The sequence below is a fragment of the Montipora foliosa genome, chromosome 2, assembly GCF_036669935.1.
Source record: "Montipora foliosa isolate CH-2021 chromosome 2, ASM3666993v2, whole genome shotgun sequence".
Classification (NCBI taxonomy): Eukaryota; Metazoa; Cnidaria; class Anthozoa; order Scleractinia; family Acroporidae; genus Montipora; species Montipora foliosa.
The window spans coordinates 45,775,171-45,787,100 of NC_090870.1; the positions used below are offsets into that span (position 1 = coordinate 45,775,171).

General features: G+C 40.8%; 1 protein-coding gene across 2 annotated transcripts; it reads right to left on the bottom strand.

The window, feature by feature from the left end:
- Positions 1-6,427: 6,427 nt before the first annotated feature.
- On the bottom strand, positions 6,428-11,767 carry LOC137990869 (uncharacterized). 2 transcript variants are annotated; one of them, XM_068835975.1, is made up of 2 exons: positions 10,007-10,075; positions 6,428-8,960 (listed from the first exon to the last, which is right to left on the bottom strand). In XM_068835975.1, the coding sequence occupies exon 2, from the start codon at positions 8,953-8,955 to the stop codon at positions 6,841-6,843; it is 2,115 nt and encodes a 704-aa protein (XP_068692076.1). In that variant the 5' UTR covers positions 8,956-8,960; positions 10,007-10,075; the 3' UTR covers positions 6,428-6,840. The 2 variants fall into 2 exon arrangements, with proteins under 2 accessions (XP_068692076.1, XP_068692077.1); XM_068835976.1 differs by lacking the exon at positions 10,007-10,075 and adding an exon at positions 11,731-11,767 and having other exon boundaries at positions 6,434-8,960.
- Positions 11,768-11,930: the final 163 nt, after the last annotated feature.

Below are 11,930 nucleotides of genomic sequence, written 5' to 3' on the forward strand. Positions count from 1 at the left end.
AGTTTTTTATGATTTTTATGATTATATATATATATACACTGCGCGAAAAAATGGATTTGACGGAAGACAAATCTGATATAAATATGAATCAAATACAACATTTAACATGTTTGTCTGCATTTGATCAAATGACAAATATGATATTTGTCCTGAAGACAAATAGGATAATGATGCATTCGCTTTCAAGACAAATGCGTTACAAATTCAAGACAAATGTAAAATTTGTCAGTTTTGAAATGAGGACAAATCTGGAGAAAGTTCATATTTGTCAATACAAAATCTGAAGGAAATGTGAAGCAAATTTGAAATTTGTCAGAGAAATCCAACATTACAAGCCACCTTAAACATTAAGTTTATTACATGTATTTGCACAAATTTCTTGCATTTTCGTGCAGCGTTCGAACTCATGCCGTTAACAAAAGGAGCCTGATGCCAATTTTACTGTTTCTGCTTTTTCTAACATCTCAGACTGGCATGATTAACTTACCGAGTCACGCCCTCTTTATACATCCTCTTCCAAGTCATCTCGCACAGGATTCAGGAGTTGCGGCTGGGACATTTTCCCTATGTTGTGGCCTTCCTGTGGTTCTTGGCATTCTTGCTTCGATAACGAACTCGGCTGCCATCTGCTTTCCCTGCTTGTACACCTCAATCAAAACTAAAGGATTGGCTATCTCAGGTTCCATGATATTTATGACTGCACTTGCCTCCTTTGCTGCCTCTATGAGATCTACATTTTCCCTACAGCATGGTTGACAAGGCAACCGTGCTGGAGAGAACGTGCGCTGCACCACAGAGAGCAATAATGTAATCAAAATGTTTTAATTATGGAGCACAAGTAGCCTCTCGCCTTCGCATCTCCGTCATTTGACAGGATCTCGAGCGCCTCTAGTACTCGAAAATTCTCTACACGTGCATTTAAATGGTTTCCTTTACTTTGAAACAACCACGCAAGATTAAATAAATTCATAAATTTTCTTTCTTGGTCTTTTCCTAAAAAAAGCGGAATCAAAAGAGAAATCATTCAAAGGGGAAAATGTTCGGATAATCATGTCCAAAAGTTTGTAAGCCCAGGCTTAATGGCTTAAAGGCTGCTACGCCTCTGATAGTTATTTTTACGTTTCGCTTGATATTCCCAGTCACTGAATTTGACTAAATTTCGAGACACAACTCCTTTAAAGTGCGTATGAAGTAAAAAAAAATACTTAAGGCCTGTTTGAAAGGGTTTTTAAAACAATTAAGAATCATGGCTTTTTTCCGTTTTGAAGCATCGCGTTGGACAGCCAAGCCGCCGTGCAGTTCATTAAGCATTGGAATAGATCCAAGAGAAAAGCAATGCACCAGAGCCGGACACGAAAACCCCTTAAAAAACCAGCAGGTGGAAAACAGCGGGGAACGTGTACCCCCGACCAAGGCAGTGGTGCGACCCTCGGGGTTCTAGGGAATTCTAATTGAAAGACACTACTTACAATGTAAATAAACGCTAACATATACCGCCTAAAAAAGGCAATAAACACCAATTCAGCTCGATAGAACAAAAAAAAACAAATTACATTTTCAGAATAATTAAGAATGGCTTTTTCCGTTTTGAAGCATCTTTTTTTCTTTTCAGAGACATCTGAGTTTTTGTCTGTATGCAAATTAGTGAATTGCTGAAAATGCCTTATTCTGCCGGGTAAGGCTAGGTCCTCCCGCCACATTGAAACCATCGCTCGTGCCATTTCCCCGCGGTGGTTAATTTCTCGTGAATATAGGTCGCATTTAACAGGTCGACTTGTTCGTCTGGACGGACAAATCGTCTTCGAAAAATCGCTTTCCTAGACGGAGAAAGTCGTCTAAAAATTTGTTCGTCCCGTTTTCACATCAGACGATTTGTTCGTCTTCTAGTGTGAAAACAGTCATTGTTAAGTTAAAAGAGCTTCCCATAATAAAAAAAAACTTTATATATAGAAAGAACGAACGAATAAAGGATCACCAATTACGAAAATCACATCATTTGTATTTCCGTAGTTCGTGCGAAGCCTTCGAAATTCTATGGGAAGTTAACACGACTATTTGCTCAAAATGCACTTGAACAGCTTCCGTAAAAAGCATAAGTTAATTACTAAGTAGCCTCCCTTTGTCAGTTTAAAATCTACTCGGTATATACAAAATTAATAATACCCTTCAATCCTCTGTTTGAACGTCGTTACGCCGCGCCCCTTTTTCCCTATGTTAACTCGTCTTGCCACCGACAGATAGAAAAATATATATATGAGGAAGATAATGACTTAGTAAAACATTGTTAAACTTGTAATCTGAAATATAAACGTTAGTTTTTCCCGTGACAGTTTTTCAGCTTCAGCTTTAACCTCAGAGCAAACTTAACCCCACAGGAAAGGCACTCTCTATCCGCCTGAGAGGACAATGCATGTGTTAACACTTACTCAGTCTCTAACCGTTTCTGCCCCATGCCACTCGAAACTTTCTGGAGGTTGAAACTGGTTATTTTTTAGATACTTTCTTTTTTTTTGCTCAGACGACCAAACCAAAATACGGAAATGCATTCGACGGCATACGGAAAAAATAAAGCGGCAAGGGGACGGCATAAGACGTTTAGTTATTACATATTTGACTACGATACTTATACAAAATGCTGCAGCCTTTTTTGCAAAATGCCGCAATCGCTATTACAAAACGCAGCGTAAATATGTCGTTATAGAAAAACGCCCCAGAAGAAGCAATCACTTCTTCTTCTTCAAAACGCCCTCTCAGACCCTTCAAAACACGTTTCAAGACGTTTTTTGGCCAACGCCTTCAAAACGCCCTCTCAGACGCTTCAAAACACGTTTCTAAGCGTTTTTTTCAAAGGCTTTCACAAACGCCTTTAAAACGCCCTCTCAGACCCTTCAAAACACGTTTCAAAACGTTTTTTGGAAAATGCCTTTAAAACGCCCTCCCAGACGCTTCAAAACAGGCTTCAAAAGGTTTTTTTCAAAGGCTTTCACAAACTCCTTCAAAACGCCCTCTCAGACGCTTCAAAACACGTTTCAAAACGCCCTCTCAGACCCTTCAAAACACGTTTCTAAGCGTTTTTTGGTAAACGCCTTCAAAACTTCCTCTCAGACGCTTCAAAACACGTTTCAAAACGCCCTCTCAGACCCTTCAAAACACGTTTCTAAGCGTTTTTTGGTAAACGCCTTCAAAACTTCCTCTCAGACGCTTCAAAACACGTTTCAAAACGTTTTCTGACAAACGCCCTCACAGACCCTTCCCAGTGGAAACATATCCCTGGAGATATGAATGTAATTGACGATGTTTCTCGTGGCATATCAATACGAAATTTGGTTGAGAGGTGGCAACGTGGACCTACGTTTCTTCGCTTGCCTGAAAATGAGTGGCCACAAGATTCGTCAACCAATGACCAACCCAAGGTTGAAGAAGAATGCCGCAAAGTTCACAACGTTTGCGTTCAGATCAAAGTAGAACATCCTATCAATTGCCAAAAGTTCTCAAGCTGGAGAAAGCTAGTCAGAGTTACCGCTTACATGCTAAGGCTAATTTGGAATCTGCGAGCACAACGCCACAACAAAGCACACGCAGAGGAAAATGATATGAAACCTACAGAGGGTCCTTTATTGCCCGAAGAGTTACAGGAAGCAGAACATCTTTGGATCAAAGAAAGTCAGAAAAGCCTGATTGACCGCCTCAAAAAAGGTGAATTGAAAAAGTTCAGCCCATACAAAGATTGCAGTGCTACACCCCGCGGAAGGCTACGAGTAAAGATGAGGAATACTCCCTCATCGGGGTGGAGTGTGTGTCGCTGAACATTCAGCTCTGTCTTTATTAGTTAAGGTTAAACGCGCGCGCTGTTTACTTTTAATGTTGCGCGCGCGCTCCACTTGAATTTACATGTCGCAAGGCTTGTCGCGTAGAGCGTTTGAGCTAACCAGTTGTTCATAATGTTTGCTAACCAGTTATTGTAATTGCTAACCAGTGATTCCCTAAAGTTTTACCGGACCGTTTTTTACAGTGCACGTCAATTACGGAGACAGTCTAGAAGTAAGTTTTCAGTTAGTTTCTAAGTTTATTTGCGTTAATTTTCTGTTTCTTTTGAACATTTGTAAGGCCGAGTGCCAACGCAATTTCTTTGTATTTTAGATCGAATTGTCTTGTTAAATTAAATACGGTTCTTTCTCCGTATTGGCGTGTTTGGTCTCTTGTTCAACGGAACAGCTATGTTAGTGTTATCTTTCAGTATTGTTTGTAATATCATACACTACATAATCAGGATATTATAACTTAAGAATGCGCATCTGATCATAGTCGTGTAAAGATGCGCACTAGAAATGAATAAATTATTATAAATTATTATTATAATGTTATGAATAAATTATTATATAAGCTAGCAATAATAAAGGATTTGCGAGGTGCGTTTGAGTCCTGTCTTGTCATCGACGAGGCATTTGAAAGCAGCCATATATTTTGGGTAGAATCATTTTGTACCGGTTTCTAGAAATCGTTCAGTAATTGAGGTATCGCACTGTATGTACATGTATTTATGCAATAACAGCGTTGTGGGATATCAGTAGACTCCGAGCAGCTCGACTTCCCCAGTGTCAACGAAGATATCACCAGCCAGTCTCCCATCCAATTACTAACCCCATCCACAGGGCTTAACTTCGGTGGACGAATGGGAATGGGATCCCCTAAGTGTTCAATATTATTGTCGAAAACTGTGCCTATAAAATAAATCATTTTTCATTTGCAGTGACTGAAATGAATTTTGTGAGCTTACGCAAATGTTCCTTAATCAGAAAATCGACCAATTTCGATATATTAAAATACAACTTCGAGGCTCAGGGGAATAAAGTCATACAAATCCTCATTTTTATTCCCAAGAGCCTCGAAATCATGTTCATTGTTTTAAGTTGAATTTTAATATATTGCTCTCGTGAGATTTCAAGATTATTCATTGCATTGGCTAAACTACAATTTACAACAACGACGACTGAAAATGACCCTTTCCTGCAGTCAAATTACCTATCCTCACAGGGATCACCCTTTAAGGTCCTGATCAGTTTGTAAATTTATTTCATGTAAGAAAATTCCTTATATCCTCGCAACAATCGGTTGCCACTTCACGTTTTAAATTCCAGGCTTCCCTCGTAGCCACTTAATGCAAGCAGGAGCCTTCCACACGCAAGCTTATTTGTTAGTGTAAACAGACTGTGATTACCGCTACCCACTAAAAGTTTAATAAGCTTACATTGACCCATCTCACGTAAGCGCGTCCAGGCGTCTTGTTTTAACCATGGTGCTGCGCGTGTGCGGCTTCGGCGCGCGGAGCTCCGCTATAATTTGCTAGAAATCGGGATTTCAGACTGTGGTAGCTGTCATTCCAGTCAGTCGGTACTATGCCTACACCATAACAACGCTTTGACCAATCTCGTACCCAGAGTCCTCGGGCTTCTTGGTCAGCGGGTGAGCGCCCGGAGAGACTCTGGGATAATCGACTTGAACTATTTTGATTGGCCGGTTGCGTAACAATGACAGTCCTACAGGAAGTCGGTAAGTAATTCGGAAGCCCCAGAATTTGGAGGGAGATTCAAAAGCTAAAACTAGTTTCAGTGCTGTTTGATTTTTTCTACTTCAGAAATATATAAATCACAAAATAATAAAACGACGAGGTTTGAATTATAATTATACCGCACGGGAATTTTCCCACGCGTGATTACTGTTGCTGTTGCAAAAGTACCGTGGGAAAACATTACATCAGTCTCTTTGAGGAGAAATCCGTGGAATAAGGTCTTGTCGGAGCCATTCAGAATTACGGAAACATCAAATTGTAGTAGAAGAGGGCATTTGTGTCGTTTCCACAAAAAATTTGCCGATCGTGTTGCTTGCACGATGGCATTCTGAACGGTGGAATATACGCTGAAACACTAAAAATACACTTACCGAAAGCGTCAGAGGTTTCATCTTCATTTGCTCTTACAGCAAGCCAATGAACATTTCTCCAGTTTCTTTGTGAGTAAGGCTAAAATTCTTGTTTCTCGAACACTTTCAACCAGCCATTTTTTCTACTGTTTACGGTTTTCTCTTTTCTGTTTCCGTTTAAACTCAAGCATACGTAATCAGACCGGAACCCACGTTTTCTGCGAAGATGGAGTCGATTATCCCAGAGTCTCTCCGGGCGCTCACCCGCTGACCAAGAAGCCCGAGGACTCTGGGTACGAGATTGCGCTTTGACTAAAGTTTCACTAGAAGCAAATATTGAAAGTAGTATCGGATTTTTCACGGCTACATGCGCAGTTAGCACTTAAAGGGTTAAGTACACGCGCTGAAAAATGCATCTTATCAGTAGGACTCAGAAGAGATCAAGCAAAGCCATCAACAGGTGTCAGTGGGGTTGGTACAACTCTCATTTACGCAAACGCCAGTTTCCCTCGACCATTCTTTATTCTTGTTTCCCCGGAAACTAATAATGTTATCAATACAACTATTTTCGTCACCTTAAAAAGAAATCTTGACGTTTGGCCTAGTACATGAAGTACGCCTTATGATTGGTTAAGAATAAACCAAAATCATTTTTCGGAGGGTATTGAATAGTTTTGTGTGTCGAAGAAGTATTCAAGGAGAAGACTAAAGAAGCGCGCACGGGGTAAAGGAAAGTTTCTGGTCTCATACACCAGTGATGATTGATCTTAATGTTTCTAAATGAAGCTTCTTCTTTGTCTTCTTTCTGTCTGGGTTTAGTTTGCTTTTATTTACTGAAGTTATGCATTTGCACTTATAGACCAATCAAAGGCGCCCTTAATGTTTTCCAAGAGATGCAACACTGCTAAGAACCTCAAGGCGTTAAGCATTTTGATTCACAGTCAAGTACATGCCGTGACGGTCCCAGCATCGATATTTCCCAGTATTGCTGCCACTGTTGCACGTCCTTACCCGCCATTTCTCCTTTAACCACACAACACTGATGATGTGCTCGTGGCCAGCTTGGCTTGTCGTCATGATATCCTCCAAAACTATTCCTTTCTTGGCCGATTCCATCTGTTCTTCGGTCAAAGTGATTTCGTGAGTGTGTGATCCCGGTGGCGACTTTGTTGCGTACTCCATTTCCAGTGTGAGAAGTTTCGTCACGGGACGATCAGTCGGTGAAACACCAGAGCCTCCTTCCAGGGGTTCTCTGTACATCTTCTCGTACGTTTTGGACTTCATTAATATGTCTTTCACTGCTTCAAGTTCCTTCCACGCAGCGCTTCCCTCTCCATGCACGGGCATTATGGGGTACCTTTGACGACAGGCACCAATACCTCTAATGGGAGGAATGAAGATGCGTGTTCCACTAGCTCGAGTGATCGCAACATTACCATCCCTGTCCAAAACCCCAACAGTATTTTTTGTGGTGTCCGCTGCGTCAACACTCACTTCTTTTCCTGAGAAGAACGCTGAAGGGGTCATATAATACTTCTTGCTGTTTGTGCCGTTGTACGCCTTTTCAGGGGTTCTTCCTCCGTAGCGACCACCAAAGTATACTGTTTTCCCGTAAGGATTCCTCTCGTCACCTTTATACTCTAGATTAAATGGATTCCAGCTATTCAGAGGAGTCAGGTATATTATTTCAAGTGGAATGGCGTACGAGAACTTCTGGGTGATTTTGTTGCATTTTGGTCTCCGTCTTGGGCCCTTGCATGTCTCAAGTGTCATTCCTGCCACCTTAGGTTGTGTTGTCATAGCCATGAACAAATTTTCATCTGCAAAGCCACGATGCCTCACCGATAAACCCATGGCACCCTTTTCTTCGACTCTAAACCAACGATGATAGTGAGCGGCGTTTAGCTTTCCAGCCGGTTTGTTTGGATCAAGGGTATGTGCTGCCAACCCAAAAGCTTCATCAGTCAGATTTCCCTGATAGTTATCCTTTCCTGGAATTTCACTCATAAGCTCGTCCAGTAGCGTAAACCTTGGATTGTTGTAGCCTTCAGACCAGTTGTCAGAGTCTCTAGGATTGAGTTGGAATCTTGCTGCCCTGGAAAAGGCCTGATCTTCGTACTTTCGCCCCGAGGGAAGCCTTGCTTGTAACTCGTCAACGACACGAAACCTGTTCAACGGAATATCCCGACTCAATGGATGGCACGAAATGCGATAATTCCACTGAGCGAAGACTGGGATCGTTTCGTTAATTATGTCTATGATAGTAGTTGGCAGAAAGGAAAAGTTCTCAAGATTGTCTTTCCGTCCGGTGTAGGAGGTAAAACGGACTTTTTCTTGTAGATCAAACCAGGATTTCGCATCAATAAAGTGCCTGTCGCTTTCAAATGGTTCGTCGATGTCTTTTGTTTCTGTGGTCCATGCACCTTCCAAGTAGCAAAGAACTGGTTTGAAGTACTTGCGGTAATCTCTGACGGTGTGGTTTTGAGATTTCCACGCCTTGAACCATTCACGCATTTCAACGATCTGCTTTTGAACAGTGGCCTCGTTTTGAACCTCTGGTGGTACATCTGGAAATGGAATCGGTTCTGTTGCGTGGTAGTCTTTGCTGGATCTACTAGGCATGTACAGTCGATAGTCGTTGTGCCTTGTTCTGAATTCCACTCCATTCAGCACTGCAATGAACTCTCCCAAACCAACGGTGCGGATGTTATTAGCGTGTTCGTGAATGGACAAGAGCCTTTTAGAGTTTCCATGGGTCTCTGCGAAGTAGTTCCGTGTCCCTTCGTTATTATGGCGTACATGTTTTACTCCAGAGTCACCATCAGACCTGATGCGTTCCTCAACGAACATTTGCTGTAACATGACTTGTCGAGACAGAGCGCCCAGTATCTTGCGAAATGATTTCATCTCGGCAGAGAGCATCTTATCAGCGGTTTCGAAAGCAGGGATTACTCCTCTGAGGACGTCCGCGTTGCACAAAGGTATGCAACACGAAAGTGCTGCCATAAAGAGCAGCATTTTGGCCTCACGATCCATTTGTGCTGAAATAAAAAAGAGGGAGATAGATCAGGTTGATTATTGACAGGATCACTTTCTCGTTCAAAAACATGTACAAAGCCCTTCAGGGAAGCGTTATTCAAGTCTTTTTTTAGGGAAAACGATCAAGATAGTCTTTGGGTGGACATCTCAACAGTCACCATAAAGCTAATTGCTGACCAGAACGGTGTTGCATCAGGGGCACCCAACGTCAATTTTCGAAAAATATCTGTTCGAAAGACGATTTGAGATCTAGAATTTTCGCAACATTTGTTTTAAAATTTCTTGCTTGCCTGCCTGTCCTAGGATTAAAAACATGGTATAATTGCCCATTTTTAACGGATTTTTACCCTAAAAGGGCCACCTAGAATTTTCGGGAGCCTTTTTTCTGGCTGAAATTTTCGAAAAGGTAAGTTTATAATTTTCGGATCACTAGACTTTCAGCTAGGGAGTCCGAACAGATAAAAACTGTTTAGGGGATAAAAATATGCCTATATCTACCGTTTAAATACTGAAATACGTTTAACAATGCTATGTTGAAGTGGTTTTGAACTATATTTTCGTTGGGTGCCCCTGTTGCATGCACTCGTTGTTTCAAGAAACAAGCTTTTAAGCAGTGTATGAGCGGAGAAATTTGTGCAATTGGAGGCTGATCTTTGCCGAAGTTAGGAGTTATGTTTATTGAGGCGGTTTAGGTAGTGCAAACGGGCATTGTTGCATTGGGACGCAGGGTTTTCGTTGCTCTTTAATGTTAAAACACTAAATTCTAAGTGTGTCTGTTTGAAATTCGTTCATAAATTCTTTTTTTTTTTTTTTTAACTTTATTCCCTTAGAAGTATAGGCTTTCAAGTGAACTGCGGTCGATATCCCCTCTCTACTGTAACAATATCCACAGTTCTGCAGCGTATTCGATAAAATTCTTACACTATGATTTTTAACCTTTTGCACTGAGATAGATAACTGCAGATTCAGCCAATTTCTCTGGAAAATATACCGTAACAATGACCTTGCTTTGAAACTATTGTACATCTTAACCATTACATCAACTTACCTTGGTAGAGAATGGATCTTAAGTCCTCAAAATCTGATTGCTACTGAGTTAAAAACGACTTCGTCAATGGCCGGACCCGTAAAAGGATGGAAGCTGACAAAATAACCTGCTTTTAACTCCTCACTTGATCAAGATTAAAATCAACATTGTATAGTGTCGTTAGGCCAGTATTTGATTAAGAAGATTGCGTTCTTGTAACTTCCAATTTGCGTGAAAAGCGCCCTTTGTTTCCAAATGTTTACATGTTGAACAACAGATCCTATTCATGCATAAATCATGTTTACGGGAATATATACTTTTTGCTAGCTGAAAAGACACAACGCACGATTGTCTTAACACTTTTAAAAACCTCAGGATTGTCATTTTCTTGTTTGATGCTACCCTTAATTTGCATATCAACAGCTTCGGTAACCAACAGATCTGAAGCTCTTTTTCCCCCATTGAGGCTTTTTTCGTCTTTATCTATCCTTTTCTGAATGATAACGAAATAATATCTGATTGCTCATTCAAAATAAAGCTTTTAAGATTTTTATTATACGGCCCTTTATGTCCATGCTTAAGAGAAGGATATTATTTAGACTATTTAATCTTACTGGAAGCTGTTTCTAATATTTCAAGAGTAATCCATAAACAAGGTGTCTTTTTCTCTCTCCCAAAATAAAAAGAACTGGGCGTCAAATGAACTTTTCAGCAAACTTTCCTTCTCTCCTGCGGTTGGCACCGCTCAAATCACCCGATCACTAGTTATTAGTTATTTTAGCAATGAAATCTGACCAAGTGAAATTGTCCTAATCGGAATGGCTGAGTCAGCTTTCGTGGGAATTTATATAGTTCAAGGAATTGGTCTACCATAGAAAAATTGTCCTCTGGTATCACCAATTTCTGTTTATTTTGAGCTGCAACTACAAAGCAAACAAACATTCGGTGATAATGGCGCTATTTTCTGAAAAAGCTGTGGCGTCACAGTATAATTTTTAGTTACTCCTGTGTATGCTCGTGTATGCTCGCCGAGAGATCAGTTGTTCCATTAACGTAAGGGCTTAAATCTTTCAGAACGTCTGTTATCATCAACAGTGCGTGTAATAGTGGCAAGAGTAAAAACATCAAGCCCGCAGCTTTTGGTCTTTTGAACAATTCAATCTGGAGTCTCGTGTTAGAAAATCGTTCGAGATATTTGCCAAAAAAACTCATGTCGTTACACAGAGTCTTGGGGCCACCCAAGAAAAAAATTTCCTACAAGGATAATGTTAAACATCTCGATGAAATTGATGCAATTGGTAACCTGGAAAAGGCAATTGTCGCGTGCATCATCAACAGCTTGTTGATGGTGCCTGTTCGTTTCCGACCTGAGTGACATTCAGTTGTTTTAACAAACATTCTATTTGCAGTATATAATATTGTATTTCGTATCTCGATTGAACGAGTCCCCTTATAGAGAAAGTTCTGGTAAACGAACTTCATTCTTGAACCCATTCTCAGTGAAATGTATGCAAACGAATCGCAACTTTGTGCAAACTTGGAACCCTCGCTATGGGAACGAAGACGTGATTTACTCAGTCAATAGGCTTCGTGTTTGCGTGTAATCGCCGCAAACGGAAGAGCCACTATTTGTCAACAAACAATTCTCTCCTTTTGGCCTGTATTTCTTTACGTTTAGTACCTGCTCGACCGCTGTGTTTACCAAGCTAAAAAATTAACTAACAGAATATGTTTGCTTCCTTTACCTCTAATAAGCTTACTTCTTAAGCACTTTGCCCGCGTAATTGTATAAGGCGAACGACACCCAAAGTGGGAAGGATGGCGCAACATTCAATTCCGAGCTTTGACATGTTCCGCAGGGTATATCCTCGTCAAGGCTGTTTTTCAACCATGGGCGACGCACGAGCACTAGCAATATGGGCGGAATTCATAACCTAAAGCTCTT

What these genes read in the sequence shown, in the direction of transcription:
- LOC137990869 (XM_068835975.1), bottom strand. Translation starts at nt 8,955, where the DNA reads ATGGATCGTGAGGCCAAAATGCTGCTCTTTATGGCAGCACTTTCGTGT.